Source organism: Melospiza melodia, chromosome 6 (assembly GCF_035770615.1).
Source record: "Melospiza melodia melodia isolate bMelMel2 chromosome 6, bMelMel2.pri, whole genome shotgun sequence".
NCBI lineage: Eukaryota > Metazoa > Chordata > Aves > Passeriformes > Passerellidae > Melospiza > Melospiza melodia.
Window position 1 is genome coordinate 25,615,736 of NC_086199.1, and position 24,878 is coordinate 25,640,613.

Genomic DNA, 24,878 nt, shown 5'->3' on the forward strand with positions numbered 1-24,878 from the left:
TAAAATGCTTACTGTAACTTTTACGTGAGTCTGTTTATAACAAATGTTAGAGTATAGTAACAGTAATTTTCTAGATATATTCTGGGTATATGCAGACTTGAAAAGTGTTATTTGCAGTATGTGTAAAACCGATCTGTAAGTAGAGCATTGTCTTGAATTTTTGTATGCTAGCATATAAGATTCTTTAAACCATTGCTCAAAACAATGAAATCCCACTGAGCTGAATGACATGGTTTTGCATCCCTAGTCTTTCAGAGACTATATTTTGCTGTTTATAGGGAGACTTGTATGTGGAGAGTATGGATGTTAGTCACCTTGGGACCAATGTCAAATTGATGTGTGCAGGACAGCTCTGCCTCAGCCTGCACACAAATCTGCAGGTTTTGAGACCGTCTTTGTGCAAAGCTGCAGTGCTGTTAAACAATGGTACAGCAGATGCTCAGGGTGTTTGTGAGGGAGGGGGAGGGGAGCACAGCACAGATTGATGGGCCATCTGCAAATATTTTTCCTAAAGAATCTGTAAGGCTGGAGAATCTTAACTGAAAATAGATGTCATTAGCGATCTCAGCCTTTCTGTGACCCTACTCCTCCTGTCTGTGTGGGGCAGAAATAGCTGTGTAGTCTGTACAAATGTTGCTGCTGACCTTTTCTGTTGTGTTCTTCAGTAAAAGTTGGGGTGGTACAGGAAGAAAGAGGCTATGATGCTCTTACTTTCCCTCAGAAAAACAGGCTGTGCTCTAAGGCCTGGCTTACATAGCAAAAGGTAGCAAATCTTCTGAGTTCTTAAAACATTTCTGCTGTGCCCTGGGAGCCTCTGGTACCATAGGATAGTGGTCACATGGAATAGTAGTGTTCACACCTTAAACTGATAGGCTTTTAAAGGTAAGGTTGAACTCTTGTGTTGGCTTTAGCACTCAGCAGCAGCCTGGAGGTTTGGGGGCTTTTGCTGCCAAATGCAGACAATTCAGCTGCAACTTAATTATTCATGTAATTCCTTTTGTCAGGGCTGTGAGTAGTGTGAATCATCAAGCATCATCAGAAATACTAGAAAAAAAATTATTGGTTTGCTGGCTGGTTTATGGCAGTAAATTTGGGTGTTTGTTCAGTTTGAATTGAAGATTAATTTTGGGGAAGGGCTAATTGTTTCTGCAAGTTTGGGGATATAAGAGGTAACAGTTTTTGGAAATCATGTCAGTGTAACCTTACTATCCAGGCCTTTTACCATCTTCAAATGAGTTTTTAAATTTATTTGGAGGAAAAAAATTATTAACTGGATACATTAAAATGTGGGCATAGCTTGTCATTAAAGCTGTATAATATCTTCAGTACAGTAAAATCTTTCTTCATCTGTAATTATTATCTTTCCTTTCTTCCTCTCTCATTCCTACATTGCTTGAATCCAAGAATAATGATGATGGGTAGTCCTCTTTTTATGTTATAAGGAAAAACCAAAGTACCTGGATCAAAGGCACCTTAAAATCTGCACCAAAAAGTTAAAAGTCAGTTGTCTTGTCCCTAGAATGTTCTTAACCATCTTCAGGTTGCTCTGTTTTGTTGTTGAAAATACTTGCAGAAAATATTTGCAATTCCAAGTGGGCAGTTGTTGTTATTGCTCAGTACAGAGCTCCTTGTCAGTGGCACCCTTCAGAGATGTCAGAGGCAGCCGTGCCTTGGGGATCAGTTTGCTGACAGGTTACCTTGCAAGGCTTGCACTGGAGCGTGATGAGACCATAAATGATTGTGTTACTTACCTAGCATTCTTCAAAGGAGTTTTGTCCATTCCCAAATTGAGTGAAAGAGAAAAAAGCCACTGCCTTTTTTCGGGAAAAGTGGGACAGCAGTCATTTTAGCACTTTTGGACAACATTCTGGATCCTCCAACTTCAGTATTTTTTGGTGCAATTTTTCGGTTTTTGTTAAATACAGTAAGATACAGGTAGCTGTGGCAAGACTCAGACCAGATGGTGCAGATCAAGGTAATTCAGGAGGATAAGGTTGAAGGAGCAGGGTTTATTTTGCCTGGAGAAAAGGAGGTTCAGGAGGGACCTTAGCACCCCCTACAACCACCTGAAACGAGGGTGTAGTTGGTCTCTTCTCCCAGGTTGCAAGTGACAGGATGAAGTGGCCTCAAATTGTGCCAGGGAAAGTTTATATTGGATAATAGGAAAAATATCTCCACTGGAACATCAGGCATTGGAATAGGCTGCCCAGGGATGTCATGAAATCATCATCCCTGGGAGTGTTCAAAAAGCCATGTGGATATGGCACTTGAAAATGTGATTTAGTGATGAGCATGATGGGGCCAGGTTGGTAGCTGGACTCAGTCCTAGAGGCCTTTTCCAACATTAACAATTCCATGATTCTAAGGTCTCAGGGGTTACTTGGTACTGCTCCCTTAGTACTGTGCTGTCAGAGTGTAGCATAGCTGTAGTGTAAGAAGAAATTTATGTTCAGGTCATGTGGGCAACATGCCAAAGTAATTGAAGGCCTGATGAGATTATTACCTGTCAGTGGTTATTATTACCTCTCAGTGGTTCACTATAACCTTATTAAAAATGCAAGATTCTCACACAGGTACTAACCACATTCACTTGACTGCAGTAGAAACTAGTGTGATATGGGTGAGTCAGTTGTAGTTTTTACCGACTAAGTTAAAAAATACTCTGTGTTTTTTCCTCTGGATTTGTGTGTCAGAGCTGTGCTGAGAAGATTTTTTGTAAGGGAACTCTGCAGTGAAGTGGATCTAACCCTTGCTAACTCTAATGTGTTTTATATAATGCTTTACAAAATAAAATATAAGCGAAAATAACAATATTTTTATGCTAAAGCTGCTAGATAATCTATATAATTTTTAAAGCTTGCTTTGTGTATTGAATTACCTTTTTCTTCCTCTTTTGCACTAAGCAAAATTTTTACTCTAAATTCGGCAGAGGATGTTGGGAATATATTTACTTCTTTGGATAATATCTAGAAACTCAGAAACTAAGCAGAAAAAATTAGTGTGTTTTGAAATTGCATTTGGGCTATTATATATGATTCACTGAAATTGAAAAAGATTTACACAAACTAAGAAGAAAAGATTAATGATGAAGAATTGAAAATTTTATTATTCTTCGGGCCCTGAATTTGATTGCAGACAGTATTGAAGCTTAGAACCTATTCAAAATGTATAAATAAGCTGATATACTTTTGGTTTCATATTGGTACTCTGATGCCTTTTATTTTGTATCTGATCATTATCTGTTTGGACTGTTCTTCAGCTTACTAGTCAAAGGCCTGGAAAGGCAATGGTGTGTGATGAGGTGCAAGTTTGTCTTTCATACTATCCAAAAATTCCTGCAAACAGCCTTCATTACTTTAGCTTTCCTGTCTTGAGACTGAAGGTGGTGATGGAAGACCAAGTCATGGTATGACCAGAATATGAAGGCTCTTCTAACAAACTTATGTAAATATGTTAAAATCTTGCCAGTGGATATACTGGATTATAGTTGATCTGTGTTTTGCTAATATGAATGGCTGGGTGGACGTTTTTCTGTTATATTTCTTAAACTGTGTTTGGTCTGACTGACTTAACTTTAGACTTCAGCTGTGATGTGCATGAAGTATCATGCAAGACACTGCGTGCAAATCACAGCACTTACCTGTAGGTCTAGTAGATATGTTGCTGTTTCCAAGTCTGTCTTTCTTTTGTCAGTCCATTTATTATTAACTATGCTGATAATTTAATCATTATAAACTATTTTTCTTGAGAACTTTGCAAATTATTCTCGTCTGAAATGTCACTAATGGTGAATAAGTACTGTTTTGTTTAATCTGTAGTTAATAATGTATTTATTAGACATTGGAAAGTTAGCATTTCTTGAATCTCTCTTTCACAGAGTTAGTGGGGAAAAACAAGAATTGTAGCAAATTTTATTTTCAGAGCATTGCAAAGTACAGTTCTCAACATCATGTGCATGTTTTTCACAAGGCTAAAGAACAGCAAGTGATGTACTGGTTTATTTTTTCAAACTCCACCTGAAAGAATTTTGTAAATGCTGGAAGGAGTGACAATGATGAAATGCATAGTTTTAAATCTCCTAGTTCATCTACATAGCTGCTTCAACTTTCCTTCTTGATGAAATAAGACGATGACTGAATTCTTCCTTACAAAGCAGTACAAGTCTTGATTACAAATTGTCACCTCAGGAGAAGTTAGTTCTGTTGTTTAATGCCAAAATGCAACATTATTATTTAAATAAAGTCTTATTAGTTCAGCTCTGTTCATAAATACACTACTCTTCTTAAAGCACAAAGAGCCCCTCTCTTTCTTGTAAAGGAGTGAATTTTGGTAGCACACGAGACCTGGGTGTTATCCACCTAGGAAGAGATGTAACAAAACAGTAAATGTTATGTTAAAACTGAAGAAATATTTTCCAAGGGGGGGGAAAACATCCAGGTCTCTGTAGGAATACCTGTAAAAGGGAAGTGCACTTTGGCTAATAAAGCATGTAACCTGATGAGCATTTATTTTGAAGTGTAGATATGTTATGGTTTCTGTTACTTCCTGTTATTTTACGCTGTTGGTAAAGTGTTTGATTTGGTTTTTTTTTCCTAAAGTGTTATTTCGGAAAAATATTTTAGGTGTTTTTTACTTGTTTTGTAACACAATTGGTAGATCAAGGACTGCTGGTTTTATTAATTTTATTTGTATTTGTCCTTTGGACTCCTTTCTCACCATCTTTTTCTCCTTTTTCCTGTCTTCCTGTTACCATCATGAGCACTTAAGAGTATTAAGGAGACAATTTTCTGAAGTGTAGGGATGTATCATTACTTGTCTCTCTCTCTTTCTTCCTTCCCTTCTTATCTTCCATTTCCTTGCTAAGAAAAATCCCTCATTGTTCTTCCTGTTCCTTGCAGGAACTGCTTTTAATGCAGATTTAAATATAGTAGCACAAAAGTTGGCATAAATTAATGAGCCCTCTTTGGTCCCGGTGGAAGTTACAAATTGGCTATTTTTAAGAAGTCCATTGTATAGGCATATAAATATATTAAATGTGTAAAATATGGGGCTGATGATATGTGAATGTAAACTTTTAATTTTTATTTTTTTTTCCTAGGGAGAAGAAAGCCATAATTGATCCTTCTTTGTTCAAATACAAAGTCCAACCTATTAAAAAACACCTATATGAAGCTGTTATTGTTAAAGCATCTCAACTAAGGTAAAAATTAGTATGTGGAAGTTAAAACTATACTTTATAACTGTGAATTGTATACGATTTTTTGATGTAAAATGACATTTTGAAACAATGTTAGAGCTGTTAATTAAAAGCACTGGAACAGAATACTGTAATACAGACCTTCTGTATCAAGGATTCCAAGCTTTGCTAGCATTAACACAGGTACCAGCTCCTTGCAGGTCTCTGCTTTCATTGGCACACAGATGAGACCTGCTGTTGTTGTCTGCAAAAATTGGATTAGTTACCCAGTGTGCAGTGAGCCAATAATTACACACTCAAGAGACAGAGGTTTTTATTTCACAAGCCTGGGTGATCAGTGGTATTCCATAAATCAAGCATGTTTTAGCAAGAAAAAGAATGAGTGTTCATTGACTATAAGTTACATAAGTTCTCTTACTAATTACTTTTCTATTTTCTATTTGTTAATTATTCCAATTAATTTATTAATTCCTACATCTTATGGTAATTAGTCCACTTGCTCAGTCTTTCTCTTTTGAATCAGTGAGTTTCTTGTGTCAGTGATCCTGAGTCGGTGGCCACAGATTTTCCCCTGCAGAATTACCTTTTACCCAGTAGGAGCTGGTGTGGTGCAGTTGCTTGGTTGGGTTTCCTTACCCTGGGAATTCTGCTAGATGTCTTTGTGACCTCTAAATTCTGTGTTCTTTGTGACCACTGTCAGTGGGCATTCTTATTCCCAAGCTTTGTTAAACTCCCCGCAGGTCTGAGACCACTGAAGTGTGTCCAGCCCTGAACCTTAACAGGGCAATTCTACCAGCAAATAATTTATTTTTCTAACACCTGGACATCACTTACAGTAGCCAACAACCAAGCTCTCTGTTTCATGCCTTAAATTTCCATTTGTGTTGATTAGGCTTGAAAGTATACAAAGATCAAACATCAAAGAACATCCTTTCTCAAGGAAATTTTTATATATTCCACATTTTGCAAGACTGTGACTTCTGATACCTTGGCTAGTGTTGTCATTGATGGAGTAGATGGAAAAGAGTGTGTGAACTCTAATAATGATAATAATGAAGTATTGGTGTTGTGAGCGCTCTGGTAGCATTGCTGGTTTGAAATGTTAGAGCAGACACGGGCAATCAGATTAATTTAAAATAGAAAGGTGTAGAGGTTTTGCTTTTTAAATAGCAAATTTATCTCAAATTTAGTTAAAATATCTGTTTAGAGTAGATTGTTTGAAGCATCCAGTTTATATAAAGTTTTGATGCACAAACTTCAGTTTATGTGATTACAAGTCATTTAGTTCCAGCACAAATCAGGATTTATTTTTCCATTAGCTATTCCTATGCAATGAAGCCTTTTCCTTCCCATGAAGTAATGCAGGTTCCCTGGAGTGCCAGGAACCAGTAGAGTGCACACTGTCCTGGTAGGAAGAAGTGGCACAGCTTGAGTGAGAAGTGTGTGAATTCACCTTGTCACTTGTTGGCTTGCCTCCCTACTTGAGAGATGTGAATGCTGCTTTCCTGCTGTCCCTGTTTGTTTGTTGTCCTCCCTCTCTTCTGACACAGTCAGACTTGAGTTTGTTAGGAATTTTTAGAAGTGTTTGGAGGATCTACTGTGGATCAAAAGGGTGTTTATAAAAGAGGACATAACAGAATCTTCAAAATTAAAATTGCAGATGCATAAACCAACTCTTTATGTACTACTTGTGTTTTGTTTTATTCATAAGGAAAATTTTAATTCAGTTGTGCTTTCAAAGAAATATAATGAAGAAAATAAGAAAAAGTTCAATCACATGGTCTATCACATGTATTCTTGCACATACTTTTGGCTGTACTTAAATACTAATTAAAGATGTTAGTTGATAATACTACCTTTCTTTCCTAATCCAGCCGGAGGAAACATCTTTTTTCTCGTGATAGACTTAAACTTTTTCTGAAACAACACTGTGAACCACATGATGGAGTCATTAAAGCTAAGGTAAGCAAGAAGACATAATTTATGGGATAGAATATTGACACTATTTGGTATTTTTTTGCTCTCCTCTACTAGCTGCTCGGAGCTCCTTTTAAATACTACATCACATTTAGGTTTTTGTAAGTATAATATACTTTTGATTAGTCTAGCACATGAGTTGTTTTCATTCTTTGAGGTATGCAGCTGATACTTCTAAGTTGAATAAAAATGAACTGGTTTTGTGTTGGTACAGTAAACCAATATTACTCTGTTCTAATTCTTTTAACTGGAAAATATTTTATAATAGATTGTATTCAGTCTCCATATCTTCAGTAAGACCAGAGTTTAGGTGGCTGGAATGGATTTTCGATAAGGTTTTAGTTTTTGATTGTGCATGTGTTTGCAATTTTAGATATACGGTGATACTTAGAACAACTCAGACTGAAGTTCACATCTTAGTGGGCACCAGAGGACTGAGAATTTGAGCAGCTTTTCCCACAAGGCAGCAATTTCCCTTGTTTTGCTTGCGGAACCACAAGAGATCCTGGACACCTTCCCTGTGTATTGCAGCCTTGACCCCGAAATCCTTGCTATCTTCTTGTTTTTAGAAAGTAGCAGGGATTTTTATCGTGTCTGTTACTTTCTCATACAGCTGTGTAACTGCTCATTCTGCACGGGAAGGCTCGGAGAGATGAGAGTCAGTGAGAGTCTTGCCTCTGAAAATAACAAAGGCAATGAATTTCTAAATAAATTTGTAACTCCTAAGAGTCTGTCTCTTCTAAAGAAATGGAAATAGAAGAAAATAGAGCTGAAAGGGATAAACCACCCCATTCCTTGGGCTTATTAGTGGTCATTTTGACCCAGCTCACTGTACCACATTAAGGACTAGTCATCTATTAGTGATGCTTTCTGAAGCCTCAGGAAAATTGTTATATTCTATATATGTTTATTTGTCATCTTGTCTTTATTTGGGCTTTCTGTGGAGTGTCTTCTTGTCCTCTTGCTGATTGCCTTGCATTTCAGTTACGTGAACATTTCCTATTTGGAATGTCTCCTTTGTATACTCATCTGTATTGTCCAGTAAGGGTGGATTTCCTGAAGTCATGGTTGAGAAAGTAGACTTGAAAAGTACCTTTGACAATTTGGAAAAATCTTCCTCTAGAAATAAGTACCTGTGTAATAGAGAATTATATAATGCTTCAATAAGTTAAGTTTTCTGCTTATATCTGTCAAAATTTATTCTTCACACACTTCAGTAACGTGCTAGGAAGACACCGATGAGCTATGTTTGCTGAAAGGCTTATAAAGAAACAACATCTTACCTAATGAAGCCAAATTCTAATTTCAGATGGGTGCTGCATACATTATTATCATAACTTGGTAGATTAACTCTTCACTTACACTATTTCAGAGATGTATTTCTTATCCTCAGTTAAGTAGTTGTGGATATGGTTGCTCTTACTGTCTTCTTTTGTGAATTAATGATTGATTAGTTAACTTAGATTATTTAGGTTATATTTATAAAAAGGTTAAGAATTTCACCACGAATATCTATCTTCATCTCTCTTACTAAGGCAACATCAATTGAAAAATATAATCTAGCAGAACAAAACTTCTCCTATTTCTTTCCTGATGAACCACCCACGTTTATCTTCAGTCCTGCAAGCAGACGGCGAGGGCGACCTCCAAAGAGGGCATCTGCAAGTCTTGTAAGTAATAACATTTCTAATCCCAGATGAGAACACCTCAGCATAGTGTAGGAAGTACTTCTCTTTGTCTGACTTTTCAGATCATTTGAAATACAGGGTTGACATTGTGCTTCTTTTATTTTGAGGGCAATTGGGATATATTCCACAATTGCTTTAAAGTAATTGCTTTATAGTCAAGCTGGTAAAAGGGATCATAATTGATATGTTATCATCCTATTTTTGTTATTATTTCTGGGATCCCATCAAGAAACTAGTTTCTCAGTGTGTTTTGATGACAGAACTTTTCCATTCTGGGATTAATAAATAATTTACTAAAAAGCTTTAATTTGAACTCTTCATATAAAATGATGTCACTTGCCCTCAGATACAGGTATGTCACTTGCCTGTATTTAAACACTGAGACTCTTAGTCACTATACTACTTCATTGTGTTCTACAGAACAGTTGAAAAATTGGGAATATCTTTTGCTGGTCATTTCACTGTAGTTATTATGCTCTTTTTTTTCCTCTCCACCTCCAAATTCTCTATCAGGAGGACAATATTAAACCTAAACAAAACACTGCAGGAAATAAAAGTAAAGTATCAAGGGAAAGAGCAAGGTTCCAGAAGCATAAAGAAGATGTGCAGGCCATAGGTAAGTTGAAGTTTACTCATATGACCAGTAGAACTAGTTTTTGCAGATTTGAGAGCAGGCCATAATTATGGTGCTTTTGGGGTTGTACCTTTCAAAGGGAAAATGTATTAAGAGTGTACTGCCACACCACTGAGGCCAAGGGCTCCTTTGAATAATTAGCGTGCTTGTTTCCTGGTTTTATTTTTGTTTCCATGTTAGTTGATTAAACTGGGGAAATGTAAGAAGCTTGTGGTCCAACTGTGTTGATTTCTCAGATAAATGAAGAGCTAAATAATTTTTTGTAGAAGCTTGGCTGGTGAAGTCATGTGTAAATTTTACCAGCTGAAGGTGCATCAAAGCACGAATGTGTAACACAAATCTGTTAGTTTTTCCATTTATGCATTTTCCTCATACAACAATCTCAAAATTCAAAAGAACTGAAATATATTTTGATTTTTTTGGGGTTTAAAAGATTCAGAGATTTTTAGTTTGGACTGATTGAATTATTTTGGCTTAGTTTTAACCTGTTCCTGATCAATTTAAATTTGATTTTAAATGAAGTAAGGGGATCCATATGCCTTTTCTTTGGGTTTAACTAGATAAATTGGTGTGCCTTCTTGAGGACAAAGGTCAGACAGGGACATATTCTTCTGGATTGTAAGGATTGTTTTTCCTAAGGAAAGGCTTTAATCTGTGGAAGTATTTCAGTGAACTTTTGGTTCCAGCCTCTCATCTTCTTGAAGACAGAATTTTTTAAGATGCCAAGGATATTTAGAAATTACCTAGTCTAACATCTGCTTAAATAACAGCACAGTTGTCTGACACTGCTTTGGGCCTTTCCTTTCTAGGAGATAGATGGGGACACTAGAATTTCATGGGTTCCATTAAACTTGTGTGTCCATGTTCTTGCACAACAAGCATCTATTTGTTTATGTGCTGGGAATGACAGCACAGACCAAGCTAACAGCTGATCAGTTTCCAAGCTGCTTCCTCTCTTGTGTGGACAGAAACTGCAGCTTCTAGAAGGGTAGTTAAGACACATTTTCACAATGTGAAAAGGTAGCAAGTTACAAAGTACCTTGAAAATTTAACCTTCTGAGTGTGTTGAAAGCTCCAAGGATCAGCTTTACTGCATTTGTTGGCCAAATTCATACATTGCTGCTATGTGCAGTAGATATCTGTAGAAGGAACCTAGCCCATTTTCAGAATGTTATAGGAAAATATAATAAAAGTTTTTCTTGTTAGTACTCTCTACTTGGTAAGAGTGAGGATCTTTTTTCATTTCATTCACATATGATTCTAGCTTTCCTGTTTATTCAGTTAAAACAGTAAGACCCCCTTTTATTTTTTAGCCTGTGTGTGGGTTGATGGGCACTGTCTGTCCACAGAAAGTGGAAATTTGTATCCTGTTCTTCTTCTACACATGCCTGCAAAGAAACCTGCATCTCTTCAGGCAGTAGCATTTATTATTATTTAAAGTTCAGCTTAAACTGTGTAACTGAAGTAACATTTGAGCAAAACACACTGAAATACTACATAGGTTTCAAATGCATTGACTTCAGTAATTCAGTAAGAACTAAATATTTAAAGACCACTTATTTAAAGGGTTTTACTGTCACAGATATTTCATGGTTGTGTGCCACACCTGGTTGTGACATGCTTTTATTAACCAGTCATTACTAAATATGTTGCTGTAATTATATGTTCGAATCAGTTCTCATCTTTATATGTCAATTGATGGAAACCAATAAACAAGTAATAACCTTCTGTATCCTCATAAAACTAGATATATTTAACTTTATTACCTGTTGACAACTTCGTAAAACATGTCTAATACATAGGCTTGAAACTCTGATTCTGTAAAGAACTTCCAAGTGTTTGAATTTCTGGTTGGTGTGGAAACAATTCAGCTTTCAAAACCATATTTTTCTGATATGATAATTATAAAATTACGGTCTATTTATCGGTTAAAACTAACGTTTTACATTTTCCTTTATAGCTTTTGAAAAAGCTAAATTAAAACAAGAGAAGGCAAATGCTATAGAAGCTAGGAAAAAGGAGAAAGAAGATAAGGAAAAGAAGAGAGAAGAATTAAAGAAAATTGTGGAGGAAGAAAGGATGAAAAAGAAAGAAGAGAAAGAGAGACTCAAAATAGAAAAGGAAAAAGTAATGCTTTTGAAGTATCTGTGTTTCATATAGGAACAGTATAATGGCTTTCTAGTATTAATGGAACAGTATAATGGCTTTTTGTTTCTTAGTCTCTGTTTGAAGTTATTTTCCATAATCATTTTCATTTTCTAGAAATGCACTTTAGAAAAATAGGCAGTTACAAGATTTGATGGTGGATTGTATTTCTGGTTAACATTCTCTATAATTTTAGTTTACCAGAAGTTCATTTTGAATTTGAATTTACATCTGAAGTTATGTGGTAGGTTTAGGGTTTTTTTTTTGCCAATAATGCATAAAACTATTTGATGTAATGGTTGTCTTCTCTTTGAAGTATCTGTTTTGCATCAGATTGACAGCATATCTAATGGTTGTGGGTTTCTGTGTGGATTTTTTTTGGATGTAAATTGTTAAATAACATTTTTGTCAAGTTGAATATGAAGAAATTATAGATTCCACTATATTTTACCACAGCCACATTCACTGTGGTTGAGTGGATGTTGTAGATGGTCTTTTTTGAGGCAACATTCATCAATGCTGTCTAATTTTTGATATTTTTTCTTTAGCCATTTCCATTAAAAAGAAAACAAAACCCAAAACACCCCCCAGCAAAAGCAATAACTAATCCAACAATGTATCACCTCATTTAAATATTTTTGCTAGTATCATTTTATACAAAATAAAATTAATAGATTACTCTCTTCTCATGAAATGTGATGTTTTACTTTTCAGTGTGATTGAGTAGTAAATGATGCAGTTTTAGAAACTGCAGTAAGACCACGTAACAATATCTATATACAATTGTGACTGTTTTTTTCAGGAAAGAGAGAAACTGCGTGAGGAAAAAAGGAAATATGTGGAATACCTCAAACAGTGGAGTAAGCCTAGAGAAGATATGGAGTGTGATGACCTTAAGGTATGATTGAATTTGGGATAGCTGAAGATTGTAGTTTGCAGAGTTCCCAGATGGATTAGATTCCCTAATGCAGGGACAAATCTAGATCTGATTGGAATGCTAGAGGCTGTGAGTCACCTGCAGTGTGTAATACATATTTCCCAGTGGCAATGCTAATGGGATCATCTGCATTTTCAACCTCCAGAAAAGCTTTACAGCCTCTGCTCAGTCTGCAATGGAGTATGTTCAGTGTGCTGGCATTACTGAGTGAGGGGTATTGAGTATACCTGATTTTTCTGTGAAGAATACAAAATGAACTCACTTATAAAAATGTGTGTTACATAAAAGATTTGAGTAATGAAAAAACTAAAGTTTTGGCTGCAAAAGTTAGAGAAGACATTGGCTTGTTACTTCCTGAGGCATTCTTTTGATTTAAATTGTAGTAATATAATATAAATATCATGTTTAATTAACATCTTTCATGATGATACTGGAAACCTGTAGAAAGTAACAAGAATTTGCTTCTCAAAGAGCTTAGGATTCACACAAGAGTATAATGTGGTTGTGTACCACAGAAGATTTTCAAGTGTTATATGTTTATGTATGCTTTACTGGGATTCATTCTGGCAGGGGATTGCAAAAGGAGGCAAATAGTCAGAAACACAAGGTTAAGAGTTTGAGGTACACAGGGAATTGTAACAAGTGCAAGGAGGGTGAGTGGAAATAAAGGAGAGTGTTAAATGAATTCAAGTGAAATCACTGATTGGGAGGAATATGAGAGCTGAACATATTTGCAAGGAGAGCTGTATGGCCACTGAAGATGAGAGTGAAAACTCCTAGCTATGTAGAAAGGGAAAAAGCTGAGGAAAGGGAAAAAGGCCATTGCTGAAAGGGGAGAGCAAGCTGTGAAAACAGTTCTGCTGTATTTCTACTGGAAAGAAAAAGGAGGGGTGGAAAAGCAGTGTCATCACTACACTGAGACTCTGCTGCTCTACTCACCTCACTCTGTGCCTGGTGCAGCCTCACCTGGACTACTGTGAGTTTTTGGTCACTGCAATAAAACAAAGACATTAAGCTATTAGAGAGTGTTCAAAGGAGGGAAAAAAAGGATGGTGAAGGACCTGGAGAAGAAGCCATATCAGGAGTGGCTGAGATCACTTGGTCTGTTCAGTCTGGAGGAGACTGAGGGGACACCTCATGACAGTCTACAGCATCCTTGTGAGGGGAAGAGGAGGGGCAGGCACTGAGCTCTGCTCTGTGGTGACAGTGACAGGACCCAAGGGAATGGCCTGAAGCTGGGCCAGGGAAGGGTTAGGTTGGATATTAGCAAAAGCTTCTTCACCCAGACAGTGGTTGGGCACTGCAACTGGCTTCCAAGGGAAGTGGTCAAAGCACCAAGTCTGATGGAGTTCAAGAACCTTTTGGACAATGCTCTCAGGCACAGGATGGTTCACATGGGTGGTTCTGTGCAGGGCCAGGAGTTGGAAGTGAAGGTCCTTGTGGTTCCCTTACAACTTAAAAGAACCTGTTATTTTGTGATTCTGTGAATTGGCAAGAATATAAATAAAGATGAGTTTAGGTGGGGACTGCTTTTGAAAAGATTCCCATCTCTGGAAATTTATGAAATATCTTACTGTGTTCCTTTGGAGCACAATATTCGGCTTTCTTTAAAATATTTGTGAACTACCACATTTGTGGAAAATAGACATCATTCTGAAAATTATTCAACTATGTGTGCTAAAAAACAGTAAATGAAGACAAATCTTGAAGGATTCAATGAAAATAGTAATTTCAAAATCAAACTTGATGTTAGGCACCGTTATCTGTGGTTTGGAGGTGGTGTCTCTGTTAAGTGGTCTTGTTATGTGGTTACATCAGCTTCCTTTAATGTCTTCAGCTACCATAAATGCCTTACAAATGCAAAAAACTCAGTGCCAGAGCACACAGTTGTTAGACATGATCTTGCATATCCTAGTATTAGAAGGGTGCATTTTATGTGAACATGTTGGGGTTTGCTTGTCTTTGCAGGCAATCATAAGTAACTTCTAAGAGTATGTTTATTTTGGCTTGTTTGGACAGTTCAGGAAACTGAAATTCAAAACTCTTGTGAAATAATACAGGTATAAAGGAAAAAGCTTGACAGCCAATGTTTTTAATTTGTAATGGGATTAACTTCATTTAATGAAGATACAAACTTCATGGACATGAGTAAACTTCTTTCTCAAAAATTTCACATTCAAGTTGCATGCTCTTCTGTTTCCAAAGTTAATACTATCACCAGTGTTACCATGATAACTGGTCATGTGTCCTTTGGGACTCATTTTAGTAAAACACAGAGAAACTCAACTAATACATTCCTTAGAATAACATCTCTTTGGTTTTAATGACTTGTGTACTTTGCACAAACCAAATACTGTATTAAGTGGTCCCATTTGGTTTGCAGGAACTTCCCATTCCAGTGCCAGTGAAGACGAGACTTCCTCCTGAGATCTTTGGTGATGCTCTGATGGTTTTGGAGTTTTTACATGCTTTTGGGGAACTTTTTGATCTTCAAGATGAATTTCCTGAAGGAGTGACTTTAGGCAAGTTGTGGCTTATATGGCAAGGTGCCCCACTTCAGTGGTTTCCCTTCTACCAAACAACCAAACATCTTAAGTGTGCACAAGTACCACTGCTACAGAATTTTCTGTGTGGCTTTAATCTGTCAGTGCCAACACGTGTATCGATCGAGGTTTCAGTTCATGGTCAACTCCAAGGGACTTGTAAAATCAAAATTAGTTTTGTTGTACAAGTTGTTATTCTGCTTATCAAAAGATCTACCTGTACTTTTTTCTTGCAGTTCTCTATTAAGAAAACAATGTTTGGTCAACACTTTTTCTGACACCATAATTCTGGGAATATATGCAGTAAATTATGGAAATGTAATTTAATTATCATACCTGAAGGGAAAAAAAGTGTTTTCATTCTTCAGTACATAATCTTTTTTCCAACTTTGCGGCAAAAGTGACGCTTCTTAAACTTTATTCACAGAGGTTTTAGAGGAAGCTCTTGTAGGAAATGACACTGAAGGCCCACTATGTGAATTGCTGTTTTTCTTCCTGACTGCCATCTTTCAGGCAATGGCCGAAGAGGAAGAGGAAGTGGCCAAAGATCAAATAGCTGATGCTGAGACCAAAGGTCAGATCTTTAATTTTACTGCTGAAAAGCTGAAGTTGCACTGGAATTAACTTTAAGCTGCATGATTTATGGCACTCCTTTGTTTAACCTTGTCTTATTATGCATGGATATTGTATGTAAATGGGCTTGGTTTTTCTCTTTTATCTGAAATTAAAGCCTTAAACTGTGCATGGACCGCAGGGTCTGGGGGGAATAGAGAAAAAGGAAGCTCATTGTTACTATGATTGTATCCAGCAAAGCATAATAAGCTCTTAACAGCATTGCTTGTGTTTTGGAGGTGCAGGAAGCATCTTTACCTTCCTCCTCTTCCTCCAGCACTGTTACATGTTTCTCCTGAGGGTCAGGAAACAAGTCATATTCCTAAGTCTTCTCAAAGATATCTGTATCTATAAAAAAATCTGTACCTAACTAGATGGAAAACTAAAACTCCCCAGCACAACTGTAATGGTGAATTGAATATTCATTGTCCTCCAAGGCTTGAAGTTATTCATCCACAACTCCTGGATACTACCGTGTGTGTTCTTTCACTAAAGACTCTCACAGTCACACTGACTTTGGTCTTTGCTCTAAAGCTGATGTCCCCATTTTTAGAGGCATTCAGTATATACTAACCACTGATCAGAAGGAAGTGCAGGCTTTGTAACAAATTTGTAGTCCTGTGTTTAGGACTGCCAAATTTGCTGACTAAAGGAGAACCTTTGGCCCATCCTACTAGCCTTCATTTTATTAGAGGTAGGTACATAAGAGCACTCCCTCTTTGAGGTCAAGTGAATTCCATGGCGCCCCTCCAAGCCAGGTATGTGAGTTAAACAAAAGTTCCTTTAACCCCTCCATTGAAGATTGTTTATTTTCATGTTTAAGATTGATGTCGAGTCTATAAATTATCTTTATATAAGCATGGGCACTGTCTTCAATAACAGTGGCTGCTCTTGTTAATTGAATAGAAATTTGAGACAGTGTTAATAAATTTAGACTGTATTTCAATTACTGTTGAACTTAGCTATTAAACTGTATTTGTTAACTACTGACAGTATTGCCTTGGCAATACAAACAAGGATTATCAGGTAATAACGGAATAGTTGATTAGAGTCTATATTATTTGTATGGCTGATCAGAAAAAACATAATGTAACTTTCATATTTTAATTTGACATAATGGGGCTGATAATTGCAAAAGTCTGCCATTTGGTTTCTAGTTTAGCAGAGTTGTGGGTAAGGCACTTCATTTATTGTGTTATTTGCCTCAGAACTTTAATTTCTTGTCACTCTTGTTTAGACATCTTCTTTCCCATAAGAGATCTACATAGCCTTGCCTTTGTAATTCTGGCTAACCAAACTAGCACTAGTCAGCATGTTTGCTCAGTTAAATTCTGTACAGGCAGCGTTTCTGCAACAGGGAACACCACAGATATGTGGTTTGGGGGTGTACAGTTCTTTCTCAAAGTGTGTTATATAGTTAAAGTGAAAGGGGAGGTGCAGAGATTCATTTTGCTGTGTCTGGGTGACAGTTTTCAAACAACATCCTAGAGGACTGTTGTGGATTTGCATTTATGTATTGTTTGTATAGTTTGTCATTTTATTTTGACTTGGTGATTTTAAGTGCTTAATAATTTGGATTTGAATAAAGTGAAATTGTTGAAACAGCATACATTGCTGAAAATACTCTGCCAACCCTCTGGAGAAATACCTGTAAGTGCTGAGGAAACCTTTGTTTAAGAAACAGGAACTTGCTGTTTCTGCCTTTCACTTCCCTGCTTTCCTGGTCAGTTTGCTTATGGATGATGGTCATTAAGTGCAGGTGCTTGATTTGGTGAAATATGATCTATTTGTAATGTCTTAGTAATTGTGTTTGTGCAGAACAGGCTGTATGTGAGTTATAGATAGAAAGTATAAAGTGAGTGGTGATAGCCAGTATCAAAGTACATTATTGGTTTGAGTTATGCTTCCTAAAAACAAAATTATGATAAGAAAAACTGTTTGAGGAAAGGAAATACAGGTGTTCTTGCATTGCTACTTGTCTGCACTTTCAGGTGTGTTGCTGGATTTGTCCCTGCTGCCTTTTATGTTGCCATTTTGCATGTTCTGCGTGTTGCGGTTGCTTTAACAGCTTAGATGGTGTTCTCCCTATACAGCATGTGGTGCATGTCCTTAGCTTTTAGTTGGATTTTTTTAGTTGCATTTCAAGATCTGTAAATTTTTGTCTGGATGTTGAATTGAGTTTTGAATACATTGATGCATCTGTAAATACCATCCCTCTTTTTGCTTTGTCTGCAATTCTCAAAACGCAGCTTCCTTTCCTCCCCTCCACAGTACAAGTTTTAATTTGCACTAGAATAAAGTGTTTATTTCCTTAAAGATTTAACAGAGGCTTTGGATGAAGATGCAGACCCCACAAAATCTGCACTGTCTGCAGTTGCAACTTTGGCAGCTGCATGGCCCCAGTTACATCAGGGTATGTGTGGGTTTCACTTCTTGTTTTGTTACTGTTATTATTTTGCTCTGTATTTTAAAGAACTATTTTTATATTTATGTGCATTTAAATATCTGTATAAAATAACTGTTTATTCTTCTCAACTGTAGGCTGCAATTTGAAAAACTTGGATCTTGACAGCTGCACTCTTTCTGAGATTCTCAGACTTCACATTCTAGCATCAGGTGCTGATATAACATCAGCCAATGCAAAATACCGTTACCAGAAACGAGGAGGGTTTGATACTACTGATGATGCTTGCATGGAGCTGAGATTAAGTAATCCTGGTCTCTTGAAGAAGCTTTCAAGTACCTCAGTATATGATTTGTTGCCAGGTAATAAAAGAATACATGTTAGGGATTATTAGATTGCTCAATGAGTGATTAATTTTGCAACTGCTTTACACCAATAATACAATTTATTGTATCATAGAATAATTGAGTTTGGAAAGGATCTCTGGGGGTTTTATGTAGACCAACGCTCACCCCCTATGCTTCAGTCCTCACAAGCACATCCCACCACATCAGAGATTGCAGAGCAAGGCAGTTTCATTACTTCTGAGTAGCTTTTCTTTCATCTCATTAAAAATGTTAGTGTTACTTGAATAAGGGGATCTCTCTGGAAGAAGCATTGGTGTGTTTGATTCAGCCCCTGCGGTTTTTTCTCTCTGTTTGTATTTGGGTCTTTTGTTCATTACTTGGAAATGGAGAAAAATTTCTGTCAATTCTTCCTTTGTCTCTACTTTGAAGATAATACTGCATGTTACTAATTTTGGTGGTAAAAGTTAATAAAATAAAAATAAAGGCTTGTGTCTCTGAACAAAGCAGATACGCTTTCAGGAAATGTCTCTGCAAGTGCACCTAGTGTGCTACAAATGTTTCTTCACTTGTTCTTAAGTGAGAACAAATCCAGTTTGGAGTCTGTAAGACTTAGGCTTATTATCAGTTACATAGTGAAAAATAAACATTGGTCCAAATTTTATTAGGAGAAAAGATGAAGATCCTTCATGCTCTCTGTGGGAAACTTCTGACTCTGGTCTCCACTCGAGATTTCATTGAGGACTCTGTTGATGTGCTACGACAAGCAAAACAGGAGTTCCGGGAGCTAAAGGCAGAACAGCATCGCAAGGAACGAGAGGCAGCAGCAGCCAGGTAGAACTAGGATATGGAAAAATAAAGTTTGGTGCTACAATTGAGATTCATGTCTCAGCTGCAGAAGGCATATGAGAAACAGTAGTAATGTTTCTGTTCTATGCTGATTTCCTGGGACAGTGGACAGGAGTGAAACTTAGTTCTGCTAAATGTTGTTTTCCCATGTTTCTGCTATTTTTGGATGATGTTTTAGTATAAAAGAAAACTATCTGGTGGATAGACTAGATGCTATATTAATTGCAACTGGTTTTTTGTACCCTTATTATTAGGATACGTAAGAGAAGAGAAGAAAGGTTAAAAGAACAAGAGTTAAAAATGAAAGAGAAACAAGAAAAGCTGAAAGAAGAGGAGCAAAGAATTCCTGCTGTAGAAATATCTGTTGGGTATGATACATAGTATTACTGTGATGTATAACATAGAGCACTTTTCAGCTTTGTGGCCAGACTTCACATGTGTAGTTTCATTGACTAGATCATATACAAAGCTGTATTTTAAGAATATTGTCCTTAATGTTGATTTTATTTTTCTTCATAGTGGTGTAGAATTGGTTTAAAAGTTACCTTGTAAAAACTGCCTGTTTTTCTGTAGGGAATTAATTATATTTGCTAGATGAGGCAAAAATGTGTAACAAGCATTTTACAGAATGCTACATACCTTTTGGGAAGGAAACTTTACTTAGACATGAAAAAAACTCACAGAAATAGAACTACACTAAGATGTCTCCAAAAATGGTCTGATTATAATAATAATAATACTCTTCAAATGAAAGTGTGGGCACCAAATAACAGGTTTTAGTCCTTAATATAGAACTTCACATTTACAGTTCAGTAGGTTTCTTTTGGGCTTTAATATAGTCTGTGATTTACAGTTGATTTTTTAAGAGCATTATACTAGTTAAGTACTTGGGAGATAAAAGTACTCTTTGTGTCAAAGATGCCATGTTTTATTGTGTATTTCTTATGGTTGGTTAGTCAGAGTTTGTTTATTTTGCTGTGTCAGGGAGGAGGAACGGGAAGAGCTTGATACTAGCACAGAGAGCAAAGAGATGGAACGTAAAGAGCAAGACGTGGACACAGTCACAGAGGATGAAGAAGAGCTGGGACCAAACAAAAAACGCCGGAGAGGTAATGCTAGAATGGATTTGTTTGTGTACCTGTGCACCTGCATGCATGCACCTGGCAAGCTCCTGTGTTTTATAGCAAAAAACACCAATCTTTGCTGTAATTTTCTTTTAAGGAAACAAACCCACACTAGAACACGATCATAATGGGCTCTTAAGTACATGGAGCCGGCCTGGTGTAGTTCTAGTCAGCTGTATGTTCTTTCACACTTCTATTTCTTCTTGTCTTCCATACATGCTGTGTGGATTCCTCTGTTGTCTAAAAAATGTTATGGTGTTGCCATTACAAGTACTTGCCCTCACAGAGAGAGTTGTAGGAGTTTCGTCTAATAGGAAGTGGTATGGGTTTGATATTTTAATTTTATTTTTTTTAGCAAAGTGCAAAACCAAATAATATTTCAGAAAAGAACATTAGATCATGCATTTAGGTATGGTTTTCTCCTATACAAGAATAAAACCAGACTTATGCCTAGATTTAATTTCCTCAGCAGTGTGCTAGTAGGAACTGGAGTGCAGTAAATGATGCTGCCTGCTGTTCCTAACTAAACATAGATGGCACCACAGGAGGAAGAATGGTTGATGACTTTGGGCTGCTAGATCATCTTTTTCTTTCTGCTGGGAAGGCTTCATGCTGGTGTCTGTGCCAGTGAAAGTCCTGGATGATTGTGGTTTTAAGTTGCAAACTTGTACAGTTCCTAACAGTACCTGGGAATTCTGAGTCATTCAGTAATACAGATTTACACATTTGTTAGAGCTTTGCCATGAAAAAGCAATGAGATCTTAAACAGAATTTCAGGTTTCTCGAATACCCATGTGTGAAACATTGTGACTGGATGACAAACAAGTGTTGTTCTTTCATTCATACAGCTAGGGTCACGCTGGAAGCATGTAGAACTTGAGTGTTGACTGCACCTATCAGGTTGCATGCATCAATTATGAGACATACTGGTCTAGATGACAACCAGGACTTTAATACTTCCGGTGTAAACGAAAGATGTGAACTGAAATGTTTTCAGCTGGTACAAATTGAGAGGGGAAAATAATAGTAAATACTTGATCCCTTTAATTTTTAAATGTGAAATACCTGTGTTTGCCATAGAAGCTGCTATGTAGGGATTGTGGCCTTTCTTCAGACCTTTGGCGGTTTAAGATCATCATTTTGAGTATGATAAATAAAGTCTGGATCATAGTTTGTATTCAGTACTGAAATTGCTGGAATTCTACTTTATAAAAGATGTTTCTATTATATATTTTTACATTCTTAAAATTTTGGTTCTTTTTGTATGATACTGAAGATGACAGTGTCAGTAAGGGAGACTTAGTCTAGTTTCTGCAAAGTGAGGATGTATTTAAAGTGGTTACCTGTTCTTCAAGGGAATGGGGGTTAATCACTTGAGTTTTTGTTTAATAAAGCCAGTATTATCTCTTGACTGAGCTGATGGTCTTTGACAGTGTAAGTTTGGATAACCAAAAAGGCACAGAATTAAAACCTGCCCTTTACTTGAGTTTTTGGTTTAAAAAATTTGTAAATTAATTCCTATCATACTTCTTTTAACTTAGGGAGAAGAGGGCAAAATGGATTTAAAGAATTTACAAGACAAGAAGAGACCACTTGTGAAAAGAGCGAACCTCTTACTGCTGAAGATGAAGAAGCTTTAAAACAGGAACAACAAAAGAAAGAGAAGGAACTGTTAGAAAAGATTCAGAATGCAACAGCCTGCACAAATATCACCCCGTTGGGTCGTGACCGCCTGTACCGGCGCTACTGGATTTTCCCTTCTGTTCCTGGATTGTTTGTCGAGGAGGACTATTCTGGTCTCACAGAAGACATGTTGTTGCCTCGAACCTCTTCCTTTCAGAATAGTGGACAGTCTTGCACAAATGAACCTCAGGTATTCAGTAAAACTGGAGAGTCTTTGAAATCCTCTGAATCTACCTCCAATATTGACCAAGATTCACGTACCAGTGTTGTCGTAGAGGTGCCAAGGCCAGTATACAAACCAAACCGTTGGTGCTTTTACAGTTCTCGGGAACAACTGGACCAACTCCTCGAGGCTCTCAATTCCCGAGGACATAGGGAGAGTGCCTTAAAAGAAACTCTTTTACAAGAGAAAAGTAGAATATATGAACAACTAAGCAGTTTTCCTGTGGAGAAATTCCATATTCCAGGTAAATGAAAGGCTCTTGGTCTTAATTTGATTCTATGGATTAAACTTCTATATAAGATTATAGAAACATCTAGTTTTAATTTAACTGTAATTTCTAAGGTCTAAGAATTCTCCTTAAGCTTTTTTTCACTCAATGGAAGACAAGTTTGGTTTTTCCCCTGCCTTCCATTTCTTTTTTCTTCCTACTTGACAGACCTTTGTGGTATTTTCTGGTGTTTCATGCTAAAAAAAGCAATAATTTTTCTGTGATCTTACTGCTCAGTAAACCGGGATTGGCTTTTAAACAGACAACTTTAGGAAGTAATTTTAGCTTTGGAAAAAGATTAACTGAGGAATAAAAGTTAATACATGCTAAAAAGCCGTGTAGCTGGGTTGGTTGTTAGATGGATTTACATCAGTGCAGTGGCATTTTGTGATATTATTCTTTTCTGGGTTTTGTTTCCCTTTTCTTCCTTTGGCAGACACTCAGTGCAGAAGGAAGCAGCAGGATAGCAGATGTTTTTATAGCTTTTTAAACACAGAAGTGTACTGAACACCATCCTAGACCTAGGGTTTGAGGCTGTTTCCTTTTTCTCCTAGCCAAGCATTTTGGCATTCATTGGCAAGGCATTGGCTCCAATCACTGATAAAATTCTGCACATACAGACTTACAGCTGACTTGCTTATAGCGTGTTGGTGGGTAGACAATGTTACCAAAGTGAGACTCCCTAGGGTGATGTTTAAGAAATTGCATTTTATTTTTAATTATGACAAATTACCTTGAGGATTTGGGGTTCTCTGTATTGGGGCAAGGGAATATTATTCACAGCAGACACAAATTCTGTTTTCCTGGAGTGGGTATGCTAGGACACACTGTGAACACATCAGATACTGCTAAATTTATGACTGATCTACCATCTCTTTCGGTGGAAACTAGCACAGGACGGAGTTTTTGCATAGTCATTAAGCTTTATTTTGAGGCCTTTTTTCTATATTGGGTTCTTTTTTGTGCAAAAATCTCTATCATCTTCTGATACGTTTGAGTTTGTATGTGTGGTTCCCTATTTTCTTGATCGCTGCACCTTTATCTGTATTTTGTGTGTTGCTTTCTGCTCTGAAGCAAATTGATGTCCATAGTCACAGATTTTTCTTCTGTTTTAATTAAGTTAGAACTGTTGAATAATATTGATTTTCATTTGAAAAAAAGAGAGGCAGCTTTGAACTTCAGTTTGTTAGAGATCAAGAAAATTCAAATGCAGTGGTCCAATACCGATGGTGGCACACGACTGTGTGATAAGCAGGGATAAACAGCCACGTGTAGCTGTACTGGGTTGGGAGCTTTTCTGCTGTGGATTCCAGATGCTGCCCCATTGCCTTCACTCAAATGACCTGTGAACAAGAGGGATTCTCCTGCAGTGTGAGCTGCTCTCCTGCCTTTTCAAGTTCCTGCTCAAAAGAGCATGGAAATAAAATTGGTATATGCTATTACTTGATTTTATTCCAGTATCCACTAAATTCTCCTTGTCAATTATTTGAAAAGCAGTTGCTGCTTTTCTACTTCTGCTCAAGAAAGAATACTATATTTCTTCTCTGCTTTTAAACCAAAAAGGACTTCTCCCACATCCAGGCAGTAGAGTTGCTAGTCTACATTTTGAGAGTATTTGCATGATTGCTTTCAGTTTCAGGGAATTCTTTCAGCAATTGAGAGTGCCTTAGAAATTCATCCTGTGCTTTCTTAGCAGATGCTTTATTTATATTATTTATTAAATACATCTTAATTTGTTGCATGTACCTTCTTATCACTGCACTCAAAGGTTTTAAGGTAAATCCTGTGAACAAAAATGTTCACCACCTATGCAGACTTGCAAGCATTAATTTAGGATTTGGGCAGACTTTCTGCTCTTTCCTGTGGCTTTTGAGTTTTTGCATGAACTTTGAGTTCTCTTGGGAGTAGGTTTTTACTTGAAAGCCCATCATCAGGAGCTCTCACCTTGTTTTCATAAATTAGCATGTTGTCTTGCTCCTTTTTCCCTGTCTTTAATTAGAGAACACAGTCAGTCTTGTCTGTGCCTGTATCATCTTATCTTCTTGTTTTGTTCTAAGGTTAGGTTTTTAAAAGAGATTTTATCTTGTCTTGTTCTGTTAGGTTTTATGTTTTTCAATTGCACATGCTTATTTTAAGTGTTTCTATGATAAAGATACATGCAGGAAGGACAGTTGAAGAGTTCTCTTGTAAAGTAAGAGCAATCAAATAAGAGAAATGTGACTTTATTCTCTCTCTTTTTGTTCTCCTCCT

At 36.8% G+C, this 24,878-nt stretch overlaps 1 protein-coding gene across 1 annotated transcript in view; it reads left to right on the forward strand.

Moving 5' to 3' along the window:
• The window catches only part of BAZ1A (bromodomain adjacent to zinc finger domain 1A), a 65,027-nt gene that overhangs the window by 22,211 nt on the left and 17,938 nt on the right, over window positions 1-24,878 (forward strand). The window contains exons 5-18 of the mRNA XM_063160378.1: window positions 5,099-5,200; window positions 7,072-7,159; window positions 8,710-8,844; window positions 9,376-9,478; window positions 11,457-11,623; window positions 12,444-12,539; window positions 14,962-15,100; window positions 15,549-15,695; window positions 18,051-18,146; window positions 18,275-18,499; window positions 19,150-19,315; window positions 19,585-19,698; window positions 20,315-20,439; window positions 21,996-22,604. Of these exons, the coding sequence (XP_063016448.1) occupies window positions 5,099-5,200; window positions 7,072-7,159; window positions 8,710-8,844; window positions 9,376-9,478; window positions 11,457-11,623; window positions 12,444-12,539; window positions 14,962-15,100; window positions 15,549-15,695; window positions 18,051-18,146; window positions 18,275-18,499; window positions 19,150-19,315; window positions 19,585-19,698; window positions 20,315-20,439; window positions 21,996-22,604 (2,312 nt within the window). The remainder of the gene's footprint in view (window positions 1-5,098; window positions 5,201-7,071; window positions 7,160-8,709; window positions 8,845-9,375; window positions 9,479-11,456; window positions 11,624-12,443; window positions 12,540-14,961; window positions 15,101-15,548; window positions 15,696-18,050; window positions 18,147-18,274; window positions 18,500-19,149; window positions 19,316-19,584; window positions 19,699-20,314; window positions 20,440-21,995; window positions 22,605-24,878) is intronic.